The sequence below is a fragment of the Temnothorax longispinosus genome, chromosome 6 (assembly GCF_030848805.1).
Source record: "Temnothorax longispinosus isolate EJ_2023e chromosome 6, Tlon_JGU_v1, whole genome shotgun sequence".
Taxonomy (NCBI): Eukaryota; Metazoa; Arthropoda; class Insecta; order Hymenoptera; family Formicidae; genus Temnothorax; species Temnothorax longispinosus.
In genome coordinates, this window is record NC_092363.1 from 460,233 (window position 1) to 479,193 (window position 18,961).

Sequence of the window (18,961 nt, forward strand, 5' to 3'; positions counted from 1 at the left end):
TAAATTAACAATAAAATAATTGGCGTTTTTTTGTACTGGTCAAAAACTACAAACATTTTGCAGAAATGACATTCTAACAAGGAATTTGCATTTGCCAACTTTTCCGAGATGCACGCTAATTATTTAAAATTTTTAAACAGCCAATCGCAAATGGCGATGCTCCTATATTCGCTACTATATGTGTTTATGTTGTTTATGTAAAATTTATTTGACATTTTTTACATATTTTACAAAAATATTATGTAAAATTTGAAAAGCATTACAAATATCTAGAAGAAACAAAAAAATGCCTTACGCATTTGCTATCCAAATTCATAAGGTTTGCAATTTTTGGCGAAAATACAACCGAATAAACAAATTAAATAACGTTTATTTATACCATAGAGATATAAGAATATGATGCGCGAGTCATATGGTGCGCGAGTCATATGCTAGCACGTAAGCGGCTGCGATATAGGAATAGAAAAAGAATTAACGCTGCATATAGGCCCTTTCTGTCTTTGTCTACGCGCGCATGCGAAACAAAGACAGAAGGGGCCCATGCGCCAACTTTCTCTTTCTATTTTGCGCAGCTTTCTCTTTCTATTCCTATATCGCTTTTTCAGCTCGCTCGCTCGCGTACTCTATTCTTATATCTCTATGATTTATACATATTACATATATACCAGACGCCACCCGTCGATAAGAGAAAACTCGTGAGATTTCTAAAATTCCCTATTCAACGGCCAAGCCAATTGCGTGATGCCCGGTCTATCTGGAACTGGATTTTCTCGCTGGAAAGCAGCCCTTGTGTCCGCATATGCGCATGTGCGCCGTTCAGCGACTTCCGTTTTATTTATAGCAGCACACGGCTGATGTATACCTCTTTCCTGATAACGTCATCTATAATAGATACCTGCTGACGGTGCACGGCACCACGCGGCACTGCGCGGTGTGTCACACACGTGAGATTGCGTGAGATATCGGGCTCGATTTCCCACTCGGGTAGATTTTTCGAATCTCGAAGTTCTCTTTGGCTTGATTTTCAAGAGGCTGCTTTGCAAGGTAAACTAAATCATAAATTAATAAATAATCGATGTTTCAAAAAAATTTTTTTTTACTGTAATCGGTTTTCTAAATATTTTGAGAAAGCGCACCTTGGTGCTCTCGGGTTATTGAAAGAAATGCATCAGGTAACCTGTAAGTACGAGTTGCGAAAAAAATATACTTCTAATTGAAAAAACGATGCTTCATTCGAATTAGAAATGGCAAAGAGGACACAAGCAGCATGGCATCTGCCAGATAGGAAGGACGACACCGTCCCCGTGCTGCGATTGTACAACAGTCTGACGAAAGAAAAGGAAGTGTTTGTCCCGCAGTTTGGAAATTGCGTTTCGTGGTACAGTTGTGGACCTACTGTTTACGATGCGTCGCATATGGGCCATGCAAGGTATTAACAGTATTTCTAAATACAATCTTTTTGACAAGCACCTGTTTTGCTGTCATGCTTAATTTGATACAATAGATTTTTTTATGGAACAGTTTTACTTTATATATTTTTTTTATATTCTATCTTTCGTAATATTATGCAAGTAAGTGGCTTTCTAGATGTATGCAGGAGATATTCATGGGTATATTTCTTTTTTATAGGTCATATATATCTTTTGATATTCTACGCCGTGTAATGTCAGACTATTTTAAATATAATGTCTCATATGTGATGAATATTACTGATATAGATGATAAGATTATAAAAAGAGCAAGGCAGAATTACTTGTACGAAAAGTACGTGGAAGAAAATCACAGCCATAATGGAATATTAGATGACATCAGAGAAGTAATGACTAATTTTGAGAATGTTGTAAAAACTACAAATTGCGCTGATAAAAAATGCATGTTAGAGAAGATGTTACATAGAATAAAGAAAGCTAATGAAGATCTGCAGAAGGCCGTGAAAGAGAAGGATGAAAGAAGGATTGCAGAGTCTCAAGAAGTAAGTCTCACTAAGATACATATGATGCATTTTATGCAAAGTAAATAATAATTTTTATACAGGCATTATTGAGAGAGGCTAGAGATCCCTTAGCCAATTGGTTAGATGATATTAAAGGTAGCACAGTCACAGAACACTCCATATTTAATAAATTATCGCAGCATTGGGAAGCGGAATATCATATAGATATGAATGCTTTAAATGTAAGATTTAAATGTAGAATGATTTATTTGTTTTTAAAACAAACACAATTTGTTTTTAATATTATTATTTTTCCACAAATCTTTTAGGTATTAAAACCAAACGTGCTCACGAGAGTTAGTGAATATATATCTGAGATAATAGCGTTTATACAAAAAATAATGGGCAATGGATATGCTTATGAAAGTAATGGGTCAGTATATTTTGATGTAAGCAAGTTTGATAAACAAGAGAAACATTTTTATGCTAAGCTTGTACCAGAAGCATATGGGGATACGTCAAGTTTGGAAGAGGGAGAAGGTAAGTTTGAGAAGGTAACCTTTCATGTTTGGTTTTTTTAGAACTAAATTAATTTTTTAGAACTAAATTAACTAATGTTCTTTTTTCTTTACTAAGGTGACTTAAGCATTACGGCAGATAAGCTCTCTGAGAAGAAGTCGGCAACAGACTTTGCTCTCTGGAAAAGCTCAAAAGCCGGTGAACCCTGGTGGGACAGTCCCTGGGGCAAAGGACGTCCAGGATGGCATATCGAATGCTCAGCCATGGCGACCGCAATTCACGGAAAAAGTTTAGACATTCATACAGGCGGGGTGGATCTTAAATTTCCCCATCATGATAATGAACTCGCACAAACGGAAGCGCATTTTGATAACCCCCATTGGGTCAACTATTTCTTGCACTCTGGCCACTTGACTATAGCTGGCTGCAAAATGTCAAAGTCGCTAAAGAATTTTGTGACGATACAGGACGCTTTAAAGAAACACTCGAGCAGGCAGCTCAGACTTGCCTTCCTTCTGCATTCATGGAAAGATACTTTAGATTACAGCGATAATACTATGAATATGGCTGTGCAGTACGAAAAATTTCTTAACGTGAGTACACAATTTTTATGTATGTATAATATATTGATTTGATATCAGGCATCTAAAAGGATGTATATTTAAAATCTTTTTATTGTGTACATATTTTTGAGTTTATATGTTCGCGCGTGTGTGAGTGGGAGGGGGAAGTGGGTGAGAGACCACTGACACTGAAGCAATGAAATAACACAACATTTTATTTAAACAACCAAAAATAATAACGGAATTAAAGAACAATGTAATTTAGAAACAACGTAATTTGAATTTGGTTGAAATCGAAAACGCGGGCGTCTTAAATGAAATCGCTATCGACAAAGAACGCGCCAGAGATGTGACGAGCCCTTAGCGACAGTCATATGAAATAATAGATTTAAGACTTCGCGGAATAAAATGACGACGATGCCGGTGCCAGTTATCGTCGTTTAGAAAATCGATAGTCAAAAAGACCATGTCGGCGAATTACAAAGAGCAGAGCGATACAGTACGGTTAATATGAAGACGTGAACGTGAAACTGATACGCCGCGGCGATCCTCTCGATAAATATCGTGTTACATCTTGCGCCATGACTAATGACACTATCGATAAATAAAGAATAATAATATTTAAAAACATTCATGATCTTGAGCATTTGCAATCTTGAACATTATATATCTGAAAAATAAAATTACTTGATTTTTCCAGGAATTCTTTTTAAATGTAAAATGTAGGATCAGAAGTTTGGGGACAAATACTACTATTAACAGTTTTCCTAAACAGTTCAAGAACCATTCCGAAGTAGAACTCAATAAGAAATTTAAACTTGCACAGACTTCTATACATAAAGCATTATGCGGTAAGTCTTTAAATCTCAATTATTTCCTAATCATTGATAGATCTAGATGCGTATCACTAAAAAGAAATTTATTGCAGACAATATCGATACGAAGACTGTTCTCGATTTAATACGGGAGCTCGTGGCAAATTGCAACGTGTACATGAATCAACATGAAAATCCAAATACGGTTCTTCTCAGGGAGATTGCGGAGTATATTACTAAAATGTTTATCATTTTTGGGGCTATTCCTTCCTCGTATGACTCAATCGGATTTCCAATTGATGATGAGGCAGTCAGTAAAAATGTAAGATCGATATCGAAATATGTTCTCCTGATAACCTTGATGAGGTTTTTTGCGCGTTTGAAACATACGTATTTCAATTCTCGCCTAACTTCTTATCTGCTTATTTTGAAATAAGAAATAAATTTACATAGATATAGACACCTTAAAATGCAATTTGAAATAAAATAATGTAATTATAATATATATACCTATTTTTTGTATATTTCACGATCAGGTTGAAGAGATTGTTATGCCATATCTTGAAATTCTGGGAAATTTCCGAGAGAAATTTCGAAATTGCGCGAAAACCTTGAAGCCAAACGATATTTTGCAAGAGTGCGATCGATTGCGCGATGATATTTTGCCGAACGTCGGTGTCCGATTAGAAGACAGTAATGAAGGCGCTTGTAAAGTAAAATTAGTTAACAGGGAAGAGTTATTGAAGGAGAAAGAAATTAAAAAGAAATTAGAACTCGAGAAAATCTTGGAAAAGGAAAAAAGAAAAACAGAGGCTGCTGCTGTGGCAGCGGTGAAAGAAGCGCAAAAAAGAATATCGCCAAATGATATGTTCAGATTGGAGAAAGACAAATATTCCCAATTTGACGATAAGGTAAACATCTTACTCATCTCGCATATAACATTACATTTAAAATTTACATTACATCTAAGTTTATATTCTGTTTTCATGTATTTTTTCTATATTTCTATGCAGGGATTGCCGACGCATGATGCCGAAGGTAAAGAAATTAGCAAAGGCTTACTTAAGAAACTGCAAAAGTTACAGCAAGCACAGGAAAAGAAATACAATGAGTACTTAACTTCCACGCAAAATGGTTGCTTGTAAGATTTTACACATAAGGAAGTCTTGGAAGATAGCAGTTTTATATTTCAACAATTTTGTTGTATTTTCGCTTTACTATTACAAAGAATAATTCTCTTGTTCAAAAGTATTGAAAAATCTAAATTGCAACTTTTGACGATCTGTATGATTTACTAATATAATTTCAAGTGAGTCTGAATACATATTTGATATTTGAATCATAGCTGATATAAAACTTTTTCTCTAAAGCTTTGTTCTAAAAGCTTTGGCTAAGAAATTAAATTTAGATTTCTTATCAGTATCTTTTCTCTACGATTAAGTATTTTCAATTGTTTCAATTATTTCTTTATCAAATTATTTTGTAAACTATTTATTTTGACTGCCTCTTTTTGTAGTTTATTTATTATTTTATTGCCTCGAATTAATCCTTGGCTGGCGGTGGCTGGATCACTCGAGAACTGATGGGTATTTATTAGTCTTCGAAGTTGACTCGTATATCCCTTTTTTATATCGCAAGCGTGTAAAAAATCAAACTCGAAAACTGCTGTTTTTTTCTGCTATTTTATGTACTATATTTGTATGCAAAGCGACTTTTTGAAAGAGTATGAGTCAAGACCAAAGAGTAAAGAGAAACAGAAGGGAGCATTTAGTGAAGCGGACGGAAATGACTATATATTCCAGTATGAGAAGACGCTTAAGATGGCTGCCAATATTGAATGATTTTAATTATTAACTGATGAAACGTTATTCCATAATTTGAGCTGTTATTGTTGTACCACAGGCCTGGTAGCTGGTAGTGCACCATGATGCTCTTATATCTCACAATTAACACTTATTTACAATTTTTTTGCGCTGATAAACGTAAAAAAAGTGACGCTCAAGACTGCTTGACGTACTTTTGTCCGGGATTAGCCTATCTCCCACTACCGACATATTCCCTTCTGTTTCTCTTTACTCTTTGGTCAAAACTGACCCAGCCGCAGTTGACCGAAGGATACATCTTTGCGATGGTTATATAGGAATATAGGATGTAAGAATTCTAATATTGTAATTGTCAAAATAAATAAATTTTATAAGATTTTGTGTATTTGTAATGCGTATTGCAATAAACATGTGTGCAATATAGCTTTATATACTAATTTCAATGAATATATGTATAGTTTTATATATTAAGTTTATCATGAGATCGTACGCGTACATTAAATATATGAATATACTGTCGGTAATTTCGCGATATTAAAACTTTTTTTACATCACACGTGTGTGGAAAGTGGCACATTACGCGCGTGACACGCGCGCGAGCTCCATACAGCCGAGTCGCCGAGTGTCAAATGACAGCTGTTGCTGGGCTGGCGTCTGCCTGCGTCGCGACCCCGCCTCGCACTTGGACAGCAATTTGGACGAGTAAATATACGTGGTGCGGGATGCACGCTAACGTGAAACGAGCTGTTATCCTTCTATTGGTTTTGTCATTGTTCCTTGGTAACGCGACGGCGACGTTAGAAAACACGAAACCCATATCATTATCTGGTAAGCATACATAACCTCAATATTCAGCAAGCTTCTCACGAAATTGTAAGCAATATCTTCTGTGTGAATCTAATGCGTCGTCTACAATGGCAGCAGGAGTATACAGTAAGACATAAGCAGTAAGTTATTGACTAATGTTATTTTTACAATTCAAGAATCGACTGTGGTTGCGGTTGGTCAGTAGCTTACTGCTTACGTCTTACTGCATACTCCTACTGCTATTGTAGACGACGCTTTAGAGTGGCAAAAGCGTCCCAAGAAAATCGCCGTCATCACGTCATTGCGCCCATCTCCTGGGGGTCGATTACGGTTCTTGAAACGAGGTGAAAATTACAAAAGTGAACAGATTTACTAGATTTCGACCAATATAATCATAGATACCCTAGTGAATTTTCTCACTTTTGTAACTTTCACCTCGTTTCAAGAACCGTAATAAGCCCCAGGTGTTAGATACAATGCGCATGCGCCGGAAACGTTGCTGTGATGCAATTCGTCTGACTTGTGTGAGGCGTATTCATGATTATTAGCGTATATGTATGTATATACTTGAAAATGGCTGCTGCCTTCAGAATTAAGCACGCTCTTAAATTAGGAAGATCTCTTTCGAGAGCGTTAAATAGGAATTTGCAAGAGAAAATAATCCAGTCGCAATGCCAACGACTACCAGGTTTGTTGGACCTTCAGTTTTATCATGTCCAATTATTTTACTTTTATATATTGTACAATATTGTGCATTGTGTTTTATAATTTTCCTGTGAACCTGTTTCTTTCGTGTCACGCATTTTCTGAAGTGTGTTCCATTGATATCAAGGAATATCTACACATTTTTAACTTTATTTAGTTGTCTACAATGTACGACATTGGTCGTCTCAACCAGAAGCTCAAACTACAGAGTACCATAATATTATAAAAGACACAGAGAAAGCTACAGGTAATATATTCAGTTATAATTAAAGTAATCATATATCGGAAATTATTTTCTGAGAAGAAAGAAAAATATAACAGATAAAATACTTTATTGTATACAGGTGAGTGTGCCAAGCATGAATTTCAGTCAGAGACGCAAATGTTACTGCAAATTGTTGCGAAGTCTTTATATTCAGATAAGGAGGTAATTAAATATATATATTTTTTGATAGGTTGAACATTGATTATATTGATTGATTTATTTGCAGGTATTTGTACGCGAGCTCGTTTCAAACGCTAGCGACGCACTAGAGAAATTAAGATATCTACGTCTGAGCGACAACGAAGTTGCACAAGCGGCTGGCGACAGAAGCCTGGAGATACATATTGGCACTGACAAACAAAGTCGTACTCTAACAATCCAAGATACTGGCGTGGGAATGACTAGAGAGGAATTGATAGCCAATTTGGGAACTATAGCTCGATCTGGCTCCAAGGCAAGTACAAAGCATTAAACTTACACACATATTTTTATTTTTTTTTTTAATTTTAAAAAATATATATATGTATGAGTACGTTTCAAATTGTACTTAAAATAACAATTACAGTTTTAGATAATCTAAAGCATAATTGAAAATAAGATATTGTGATGAACATAACTATTCTATGTATTTTATAGGCTTTTTTAGAAAAATTGAAAGAAGAACAAAACTCCAGTGACACTTCCAAAATTATTGGACAGTTTGGGGTTGGATTTTACAGTGCCTTCATGGTTGCTGATAAAGTAGAAGTATTTACAAAGTCTTTTGTGAGAGACGCAGAAGGTCTTTGTTGGATTTCAGATGGGTAAGCAATGAGAAAGGATACTTATTATTCTCCATATAATTAACAATAATATTTATATATATTATATAAATACCGTATTATATATAAATACCGTACCAGTGTGTAATACTATAAACAATATATTCATATGTAGATCAGGTACATTTGAGATTTCAAATGCGGACGGAGTGCAACCAGGCACAAAAATTGTTATACATCTGAAACCAGATAGCCGAGAATTCAGTGACGAAAATACCATTAATCGTAAGTATATTAGCAATAAGAGTGTACACACATTTATATGTATAGTTTTATATATATTTAAAATAAAACATAATTAATTCGTTCAGGTATTATCAACAAATATAGTAATTTTGTCGGCAGTCCTATTTTTGTGAATGGAAAGAGGACTAATACGATTCAGGTATAATCAATTATAGTTTTCTTACACATTCATTTTATCTGCATTCTATAATCTACTATAATTAAAAAAAATATTTTTTCCTTTACAGCCATTGTGGATGTTTGACCCGAAAGATGTCACGCCGCTGCAACATGCAGAATTTTATCGATTCGTAGGAAATTGTATTGATTCACCAAGATTTGTGCTACATTATTCGACGGACGTGCCGTTAAGTATCAAGGCTCTGTTATACTTCCCAGAGGAAAAGCCTGGATTATTTGATCTGGCGAGAGATACTACCAGTGGAGTGTCGCTTTACAACCGGAAGATTCTAATTAAAAGCAAAGCGGAGAATATCTTACCAAAATGGTTACGTTTCATTAAAGGCGTAGTAGATTCGGAAGACATACCATTGAATTTAAGCCGCGAACTACTACAAAATAGTACATTGATTGGGTAAGAATAAATATTTGATATTGATATCGTTTATTACTATATACGATATATATAAACGCTCATATAACATTTTGATAGGAAATTACGAACCGTGCTGACTGCACGTATACTAAAATTCCTACATGAGCGATCTACGAAGCAGCCGGAAGAGTATAATGAGTTTTACAAGACCTATGGCTTGTTTTTAAAAGAGGGCATTGTAACTAGTAATGATCAGTCTGAAAAGGTAATTAATTACATTCCATATAAGTGTCTATAAAATATATTGATTCATTAATTTCGTATTTTATTGTAGGAAGATATAGGCAAACTTCTGCGATTTGAATCTTCTGCTGCTGCTCCGGGGGAATTAGTCAGTCTGCCGCAATATTGCAGCCGTTTAGCGAAAGATCAAAAAGATGTATATTATTTGTCAGCGCCAAGGTACAGGAAATATAATCTGGATAAGTCGTACTAATGTTTAACCAATGATCTGCAAAAGTCATAATTTATGTTACAGCCGTACTCTAGCCGAGCAATCGCCGTATTATGAATCTTTAAAGAAACGAAATATTGAAGTTCTCTTCTGCTATGAACCATATGATGAATTAGTATTAATGCATTTGAGACAGTATAAATCTAACTTTTTGACATCTGTGGAGAAAGAAATGCGGGATGATACGGAAGCAAATAAACCAGAAAATTTAGGTATATAATAAATTTTACATATTTGTAAATTTTGTAATTAGGATTTAATCAGAAATAACTCTAGTGTCATATCTTTTATACAGGTATTATAAATAAGGATGAACTGGATAACCTTGTAAACTACATGAAGAAGATTCTCGATAAAAAAGCGTACGATGTTAAGATGACGAATCGTTTAGAGTCACATCCTTGTGTTGTAACCGTTCAAGATATGGCAAGCGCGAGGCACTTTATTCGCATACAGAGCCATCAAATGAACGAAGAGATGCGATATTCCATGCTTCAACCGCGCTTTGAGATAAATCCAAATCATCCTCTTATCAAAAAGTTGTGTAAACTAACAACTACCGATACCGAATTAGCTGATCGCCTAATACAACAGGTGCGTGGTAATAAAAATATTTGAATGCTTTGATGTTCGTCTTTTAAATATGTTATGACAACAAATTATTTATCATTGCAGTTGTTTACCGGTGCCATGGTCGGAGCTGGTTTAATTGAAGATCCACGTATATTATTGACACCAATGAATGAATTACTTACCTTAGCATTGCAAAAATATTAAGATATAGAAAAATGGATTATGGATATGGATAATCAATATTGTTCTATGATTTAGAAATAAAAGAATATTCTCTTTTATATCTATACATATATATTTTTTCTGCGCTTCCATATCATAGAAGAAGATTGAATGTCCCAAGATATCATAAAATACCAACAAATTATCCGTTTCATTATTCAATAAGAATATCGATAATTGCGAATAAAGGGGTACAACTTATTGTAGGCAAGATTGGTTTCTTTATTACAATAGGTTGATCTTGTACAAATTAATTATAGCCTTACAATAATAACAAGTCAAGTTCCTCATTTTCTTAAAAGATTTCATGATATCGATATGTATTCTATTAGCAGGGCTAGATGTTATGGTGAATTTAGAAATTGTACCCATGTTTCCCATGTTTTTTTTACGATCTATGGTTTTAAAAGTTGGACACTCAAAACTGTTTAGCAAGCAATAAATAATTTTATAAAATTATTTTATATAAAATACGTAAATATTTGATAAAATTATTTATTCCTCACTCTTAATTTTTCGAGAACATAACTCGCGAGTAAGTAGGCCTGAAGCAATAAATAATTTACTGAAAATTATATGTACAAACCATTTATATATGCTTTCAATCAATTCTGTACTACGTAACTATGAAAAGAAATTAATAATGATCACTTATTATGTTATTAATTTATCAGTTGGGAAATTCTAAAAAACGGGTTTTTGTGATTTTTGTATAAGATCACTAAATGATTCATATACTATTTATAAAAAGTCCGCTGTCATATTTATATCTTCTACTTTACAGTCTTTGACCAATGTGCTTCATCGTTTCTTTTTTTTTTTTTTTTAATAAAACTAATCTAGATGTGTTATATAATATTTATTCGTGCTTCATGTTACTGACTGAAATTTTATATCGCTTATCATTTTTACCGAATTGCAATCGGCGAAATCAATTCTATTCTCTTCATCTTTTTTTATTTGATTTTAATATAAAATCATTAAAAAATTTTATTATACGAACGTTAATGTATGATCTTCTAAAATTTCAGAAAGTAGAAGCACAGCCGATTTTAACTTATACAAGGACGAGAGACGATGCTTTTACTCTTGGTCATAACATAAAAATCACCCTGTTTAGCATTATTATTAATATGATTCGCTAATGTTATCCTACTAAACACGAGCAGGATAGCCTGGCATCCTTTACAGAACAGGAACATAAAATCGAATTTCTCAACAAAATTCTACGTGTATAAAAGAACATGTATACCTCACCCAAATAAGCTGCCGCTATACAATATCCATTAATAAAAAAGTATTCTAAATGGAAGTGTGACAATGAGTAAAAAACCTTAGACGCGTAATAGATTGTTCCTTGATATTCTTCTATCTCTTTTATACAAATTAATCGAAGGAAATGCATTGCTTATATGGCATTAAGAATTAATTGGCAGTTTTAAAAAGTATTCCATTATATATTATATGGAGTTTCCTATGATGAGAGAATACATGAGATGCGAATGGCAGATTGGTAAAGGGCGCGATGAGGTGAATTACCTCGCGCCGCTGAGCAGTCTTATTAAAGAGTAGATAGACGATAAAGCGTGATGTAAATAGTAGCACCATGTATGCAGATTCATCGGTCGTACTGATGGTGGCTGACGAATAAAGAGATAAGAAGAAAAAAAATGTTAAATAAACGGAACGTTGACTTAGCTTACGTATACACGGAGGAGGACGTCGCCCCTTCCATCGCTCTTCATCTTTTTTTCTTAAATTTGTTATAAAACGTTGGGTAATTAACATTGCAATTATTATGATACAAGTCATAGTATTTGATCATCGTATAAACATTATTATCATCACAGTAAAAATATTTCATATATTTTTTTTTAACTATTAACCTGTGCAATAAACACGTGCACAGTCGCGCACATGTCCACTCCGTAACGCACGGAGGAGGCTGTTCTTTTTTTTCACTAGAGTCCATTTACTTACACGCTAATCTGCTATTTCTTACTTAATATATGCATTATTAAGTAGTCCGTCGGTTCTCATTTATACGTAACCAAAATAAAGTCAGTTAGCAAATAGTAAAAATACACAAATGTACCTATGTATCTTTTGCACTGGAATTATATAGTTGTTGGATTAACACGTTAAATTTAAACGATAGGTCATTAAACAATAGTCATTGGTCTGACGACACGGTCGTGATTAGCTTTACTTTTCTCGAGTAATGAATTCCTCCCTTCCTTAAGATAATTTCTTACGCATGTACGCGTACTCGTAGTTGCCACAATCTATATTTTTTTTCTCTAATAAATCTCATCTCCTTGGTAGAGTCAAAAGGAATATTTTCAAACTGTTGCAGAAATGAAATAACATTAAGAATGCGTGCAGTGTGTAGCGTTATCTAATAAGCATCTATTATGCATTTTTCTTTTTGATTAAGCAAATAATTTATATTTATAGAGCATATTAATATCTTGCAATCAGAAGAGGAAATATGGCTTGAAAGTAGAAAAATATACGAGAATTATATGCTCAGATATCTATTTTTCTACCATCAAGCCATAAAATTACGTCAATCTATATTTTTGGATTCTACATATGTGTATATATTACTACAAAAAAATATATATATGATGCATCCGATAATGAAATAAATAAAATATGACACGACGTACGCACTGCTTGCAGTTGTAGGACATATAACTATATTCGCTGTTAGTTTGCAGGATTAAGTACGCTGATGCTTGAACTCTACCTGTGTAGGAGGAGATTTGTGAGGCGTGATGTATTTCCGCGACGGTATACATCGTACACGCGACGTGCGTGCAGAACACGCCGGTGGCTCGCACAAACGGGCTTCCTTACTTCATAGCTGCCTGTACAGACTGTCTTACTTCTCTACGACGATATAACGCTCTATGTACAAAATTGCATATATTCACAGACATCATCCGCGCATCTCGATCATAGAAGCACAGAGAAACACGCTCTCGCACGCTTCAGTCTATCCGCGTACTTCGGCACCACCGTTCGTCACACTGAGGTCTGCGTGATGCCGTTCCCCGATAACCACAGGCGCCCGTTGCTCTTCTGATCCGCGATCTCGTACTCGGAATCGTCGATCTCGCAAAGATTCGTGGAGAGATCGCTATTGCTTGCGCCGCCCAATAGCGAGTTTCTTTCCTCCAGCGTGGTGATAACGGAGCCGATCTCGTCCTCCTCGATCACCTTGTGGCATCGGTTACGGCGGGTGCTCGGAAAACCATAAGGCACTACGTCGTCTTCTTCCTCGTCGGACTCGAGGGTGCTGAGACGGCCGTTGAGCGGATTCGTCTCATTCTCCGTGTCGGTGTGAATATTGTAATGGGGCAGGTACGAGTTCGGGTGACGCAGATAGCTCTCGGAGCTCTTGTACTTGTAATCCCCCTCACCGCCGCTGTCGAGGGGGTTCAGACGCTGCGTCTCCGCGCAATGATACTGCTCCGAGAACTCGGTCCCGCACTCGGAATCGCCGACGTATTCCGATTCTTGATCTTCGTTCAAGGTCTCGATGTCCCTCGTTGGATCTATCGGACCATGCACTATAACATAATCGCGAATGTTACATTTCTACACAGGACCGTGTTACGTATTGTAAAAAAGTTTTAAATTGTTGTAATTAATGTTGTTAGTAGAATAACAAACGGGTCCGAAAAATGTACATATGATGTTACATGATCACATATTTCGTCATGCGTAAATATTGACGTGGTTAATTATGGTATTAATTCGTTAGTCTCCATTATTTTTTGTTATGTTACAATGTTGGTATTAAATTTATCGATTCTACAATCTTCATTAAGCGTAGAGGATGTGTGTTACAAACAAAACTACTAGATTTATTGTAATAATCTAGCAAGTTTTCTATCAAATAAAAAACATAATATAAAATATTATAATTGTGATGTGAATAAAATTAACAAAACAAACTGTCAAACATCACACTCTAATCATGCCGATGCGGGAAGAGGTGAATCAATGCGCATGCACCTCTGTACTTACTTATTGGTAATTGATGAGTATTGGACTCATTACTCTCATTGCTATGGAAGCTGGACGAGTCTGGGACCTCGCTGCCAGGTACTTCCGTGATGTTAGGCAAGGGATTCTGACTCGGTCTGACCCAGTCTGAGCAGTCCCAGTGATATCCTAAAAGCATTGCAGACAACGACTGTACTCTGACACGCTACATGCGATGCAGCATAAGTGATGTGCAGATAAGTGAAAGGCAGAGATGGTGCGAGGGCAAATAGTAGCACTCGATTGGAGACAGATAGCGCAAGCGAAGAAGCGAAGACCCAAAGATGTATACCGAGTATCCTAAGATCGCATTTCGGCTACAGCAGCTTCTGGTAAGTACGTAAAATTTTATTACTAGCCGTCGATGATATATCTTCAAATTTTCAACATCCGAATTGTTATCTTACGCCAGCAAAATGCCAACAGGTGTCTTCAATTTCTAAGTAAGAGACAATAGGCGATTCGCAGGACACTCTGTATCTCGAGCCATACGAGCGGGCTCTCTCGACTTACCGCCGACGATGCGAGGATCATCCTCGATGGACGTGACGGAGGCGACGGAGGACCCAACCGCGTGAGGCGTCCGTCGAGAAGAGTTTAGTAGAAGTCCTCCAGTGGTCAGCTCTGGTACCACTGGGCTCGCTCGTTTCAGGTCTGTTAGTGCACACAACACGAAACACGCCGGTGTTAATAGAATAATCAGCTACGCAATAACGGGGAGGTTGGGAGAGGAAAGGAAAAGAGAGAGAGAAAGAGCCGCGAGTAAGAGAGCGAGACAAATTGAAAGGAAAGTTTCGTCAAGAAGAATGATAAGAACGGGGAAGCGCCTAGTGCTCCACCCCTTACGATCGCATGCCACAAGCGAAATCAAAAGTAAGAAGCTATCCGGACAGAGCCGGAAGGGATTGGTTCTTCGTTCACTGACGCGGAAGTGGACCACTCACCGTTCTTGATCTTAGTCGTGTCCGTTATGAAGGAGGCCAGCTGCATCTGCTCTTGCCAGGTGGGCTTGTGTAGACTGTCCGTGTCGCTGCCAGTTGCGTTTCCGCCGACCGGATTAGCGAGGGTCAGGGACGGGGGTGGTACGGGAGTGCTGCGATTCAGATTCCGCAGGTAATCCGGCGGGAAGTTCTCTAGCTCGTCGCCCGCGCTACCGTAGCTGCGCAGGGTGTCCAAGTTATTTAGAGCCACCGCCGCCGTGTTACCGTACGTGGCAGGCTCGTTGTTAGAGCTCGGGGTGTAGGAGGCGGGTCTGGGAGGGCATTGGGGAGGTTCTCTCTGCAAAAAGAAGAATCACACGTAGAACCACATCCCTTAAAACGGGATCGCCGCGACGAGGGCACAGGAGGGAGTGTGTACCACGTCGGCAAACCAAAAAACGCATCGCAAACGAAAAATAAAACAGCATTAATGTCGATTGCTAAATAGCGATAAAATACCACAAAGAACTGAAAGGCATTACATCGATAATCGTGAGCGAAGTTTCTTAAAGTAGCTCTCATTGTGTACGCATTGTGGATGTTGAAATAACGCCTTCGAGTAAGTGTATGTGTTGGCCCTCGAGAGTTCATGCTTTTACAGTAGACCTGACGAGGATAGTCAATCCGAACAATAGTAGTACCTGTATGACTTCCAGATTGCTCAGTTTCGAACTGCGCTTGAACTCGTGCTCGTGCGGCCTCGCGGAATTCAGGACGATCTGCTTCCGCGTCTCGTTGTTGATGTTGTTGGCGCGCGTCCTGGTTCGCTTCGTCCGTATCCGCCAGAAGGCGACGAATATGATGATGAGCAAGATGTTGAGCAGCACCGCGATCCCGATCCACATGAGATGGTCCCACGGGATGTTGAAGTGGCTGGATATGATGGGCGTGGAGAAGGCCGGGTTGCCGCAGTTCAGGCCGGTCATGTTCGGCGGGCAGATGCATCTGTACGTGCCGATCTCGTTGACGCAGGTGCCGCCGTTCGTGCACGGACTCGCGTCGCACTCGTTTATGTCGGTCTCGCAGCGGTCGCCCGCGAAGCCCTGGCACTTGCAGATCGGGCCGTTGTTGCCCTCCTCGCACACGCCCCCGTGGCTGCACGGGTTCGGGCTGCAGTACCTGCCAAACTCGCAACGTTTGCCGCTGAGACTCGGCCCGACGCACTCGCAGACGTAATCACCGCCCTCCGGAACAATTTTGCAACGGCCGCCGTAGAGGCAGGGCGAGGAGGCGCAAGGGTCCGTGTCGATTTCGCAAGCTAGACCGGCGAACCGGCTGTGACACTGGCACTCGTAGTTGTCGCTGCCCATGTCCTTGCAAGTGCCGCCGTTCTGGCACGGCTGCGAGCCGCAGACACCCGGCGGCACCAGGATAGTCGCCGTGTCGCAGCTGAACTCGACGTTGGCGAATCGCTTGAGAATCGCTACGCTGCTGGCGCCGCTCATGTGCAATGGCACGGACACTCGGGCGATTCTGACGTCGTCCATGCAGCCGACGAAGCCGCGTTGCACGTCCTCAAAGCCGATGATAGACGGATGCTGCCTCACCTCCGCGCCCAGATACAGATCGTCCGATTGCAAGTTCAGGATGTCATTGATACCGGGTGCGGAACCGTGAGCGATGTGTTTTCCATCTACGGTTAGCCGGGCACTGTTGCTCTCCCGCTCCAGCTGGATCTCGTGCCATTGTCCGTCGCTCACGTACACGCTGCTCACTCTGACCAGCCCCTCGCCGCTGCCCAGATCGAATTTATACTGCATCACGCCGTTAACGATCTCCAGAATGTTGTAGTCCACCTTGCCGGCCGCGTACATGAGGTTGCCGGTAGGCTGCATCGTCCTGATTCTCAAAGATAAGCTGAGACGATCCTCGATCGTTTGCCGTATTAGCGCCTTGTCGATCTTGTAGCGCGCGTAACTCTTGCCGCTGAAAGATATGGGATTTCGCGGAATGTAACACGACTCGTCATGGCATTTGGAAATATCTATGTCGCAGGTCTGACCGGCGTATCCCTCAGGGCACTGGCACGAGTATCCTTGAATGGAAGAGTCCGGCACGCAGACTTTGAACAGAGGACAGGGATCCCTGGCGCACTCGTTGACCACTACTTCGCAGTGACTGCCGGCATATCCCTCCTTGCAATTACACTCCATCTTGTGTTTGTGCCGCGGCGACACGAAGCTCATCACATCAGTGGACACAGGCGTGATTTGCGTAGGATCGAGAGTGATCTTGTCTTGACAGTCGCCGTAGAAGCAGTAACCTTTGTTGCACTTGAAGCGGACGATCTCTTCGACGACCAGCTTCGTCGACTCCTCCAGCTCCTCCACGTGCTGGTTCAACGCTTCGCGTATGCTCTCCGACGCGTAGAAACCCGATGAACCCGCGGGATTCGCCGCCTTCTTCACGGCGAACAGAAGATCGAGATCGTTGTGCACCGCCTGGCGAATCGCCCGCGACTTGATCAGGTTCGCCTCATCGGTCGATGGTTGCACGCTGATAATGACGATGTCCTTGAGTCGGCAATTCATCGCGTTTCGAACGGTTCTGACGAAGCCCTTGCGATGGCTCAGCATGAAATCTTCCGGGCTGACCTCTCGAAATCTCACGATCACTGAATTTTCGAGCATCTTGTCGGTCACCAGATCGATGTTAACTTTTACGATCGAGCACGAGTGGAACTTGCCGTCCGTCACGCTAACGTTTATCCTATATTCGCCCACGTCGAGTCTGGGCAAAGCCACTAACGTGCCGTCGATCTTGTCTATCTGGAAGAGATCGGTGCTCGGGATCGGCGAGAATGGCACCAAACTGAAGAGAAGCGTGTCGTATTGATCCTGATCGGTCGCGTGGACTTTTCCGATAATGCCACCTGGATACTCGTCCATGTAAGAATTGATAATCACTTCGAGAGGCGTGATTACTGGTGGATACTGCGATTCCTCGATCACTTTGATTACAACCCACGCGTCCGAATACAATGGCGGACTGCCATTATCAAACACTCGGACATGCAACACGTACTTATCCTTCACTCGGTTGTTAAATTTCGTCGCCGTTCGCAAGGTGCCGTCCTGCTCCAGTCGAAACGCGTCTCCTTCGTTGCCGGAACGGAAATCAAAGGTGTACGGCTCGGCATTCGGCTCGATGTCCGCGTCGGTGACGACGAATTGCAAAACCGTATGGCCGAGTGGTTTGTCCTCCTGCACAACAGCCGTGTAATTTGGCATGGAAAACAACGGCGGATTGTCGTTCGCATCCAGGACCTCGATGTTCACCATCACGAAGCTCGAGAGCATCGGAATGCCGTTGTCACGCGCATGAACTTCCAATACGTAGCTCGCAATCTAAAAAAGAAAGTGGAACGTTTAATAGAGTATTGCGTTTATGCTTATATCTGTAATGTGTTGTATTGGACACTAACTTCTTCTCGGTCCAAAGGAGCGGCGACCATTATCTGTCCGGTTTTTCTGTCGATGGAGAACTGCTTCTGTCTGTCGCCACGTTCTATATAATACGACACGTTACCATTCTCCTCGCTATCCAAATCATTCGCGTACACCTGAGACGTCAGTAAAATAAAA

At 39.4% G+C, this 18,961-nt stretch overlaps 3 protein-coding genes across 10 annotated transcripts in view; 2 read left to right on the forward strand and 1 right to left on the reverse strand.

The window, feature by feature from the left end:
* The first annotated feature begins 691 nt into the window (after positions 1-691).
* On the forward strand, positions 692-6,029 carry LOC139815491 (cysteine--tRNA ligase, cytoplasmic-like). Its single transcript, XM_071782441.1, has 10 exons — positions 692-1,044; positions 1,243-1,429; positions 1,630-1,972; positions 2,035-2,175; positions 2,263-2,473; positions 2,570-3,045; positions 3,716-3,866; positions 3,944-4,152; positions 4,367-4,741; positions 4,844-6,029. The coding sequence occupies exons 2-10, from the start codon at positions 1,245-1,247 to the stop codon at positions 4,973-4,975; spliced, it is 2,223 nt and encodes a 740-aa protein (XP_071638542.1). The 5' UTR covers positions 692-1,044; positions 1,243-1,244; the 3' UTR covers positions 4,976-6,029.
* Positions 6,030-6,139: 110 nt separating this feature from the next.
* Positions 6,140-11,175, forward strand: Trap1 (TNF receptor associated protein 1). Of its 2 annotated transcripts, XM_071782444.1 has the most exons (15): positions 6,229-6,481; positions 6,637-6,804; positions 6,907-7,148; positions 7,323-7,412; positions 7,510-7,592; positions 7,657-7,884; positions 8,067-8,233; positions 8,367-8,476; positions 8,563-8,636; positions 8,725-9,071; positions 9,150-9,297; positions 9,367-9,494; positions 9,571-9,758; positions 9,842-10,140; positions 10,222-11,175. In XM_071782444.1, exons 3-15 carry the CDS (start codon positions 6,998-7,000, stop codon positions 10,321-10,323), a joined length of 2,115 nt encoding a protein of 704 aa, XP_071638545.1. In that variant the 5' UTR covers positions 6,229-6,481; positions 6,637-6,804; positions 6,907-6,997; the 3' UTR covers positions 10,324-11,175. The 2 variants fall into 2 exon arrangements, with proteins under 2 accessions (XP_071638544.1, XP_071638545.1); XM_071782443.1 differs by lacking the exons at positions 6,637-6,804; positions 6,907-7,148 and having other exon boundaries at positions 6,140-6,481.
* The window catches only part of Kug (FAT atypical cadherin kugelei), a 322,747-nt gene continuing 314,934 nt past the window's right edge, over positions 11,149-18,961 (reverse strand). For 4 of the 7 annotated variants that reach the window (XM_071782437.1, XM_071782436.1, XM_071782435.1 and 1 more), the window contains 6 exons: positions 18,802-18,939; positions 16,019-18,724; positions 15,342-15,675; positions 14,911-15,051; positions 14,380-14,526; positions 11,149-13,919 (listed from right to left, as the gene is read on the reverse strand). In XM_071782437.1, coding sequence (XP_071638538.1) covers positions 13,372-13,919; positions 14,380-14,526; positions 14,911-15,051; positions 15,342-15,675; positions 16,019-18,724; positions 18,802-18,939 — 4,014 coding nt within the window. In that variant the 3' untranslated portion in view covers positions 11,149-13,371. Of the gene's footprint in view, positions 13,920-14,379; positions 14,527-14,910; positions 15,052-15,341; positions 15,676-16,018; positions 18,725-18,801; positions 18,940-18,961 lie in introns of those variants that run through there. The other 3 variants (XM_071782438.1, XM_071782439.1, XM_071782440.1) reach the window with 3 other exon arrangements.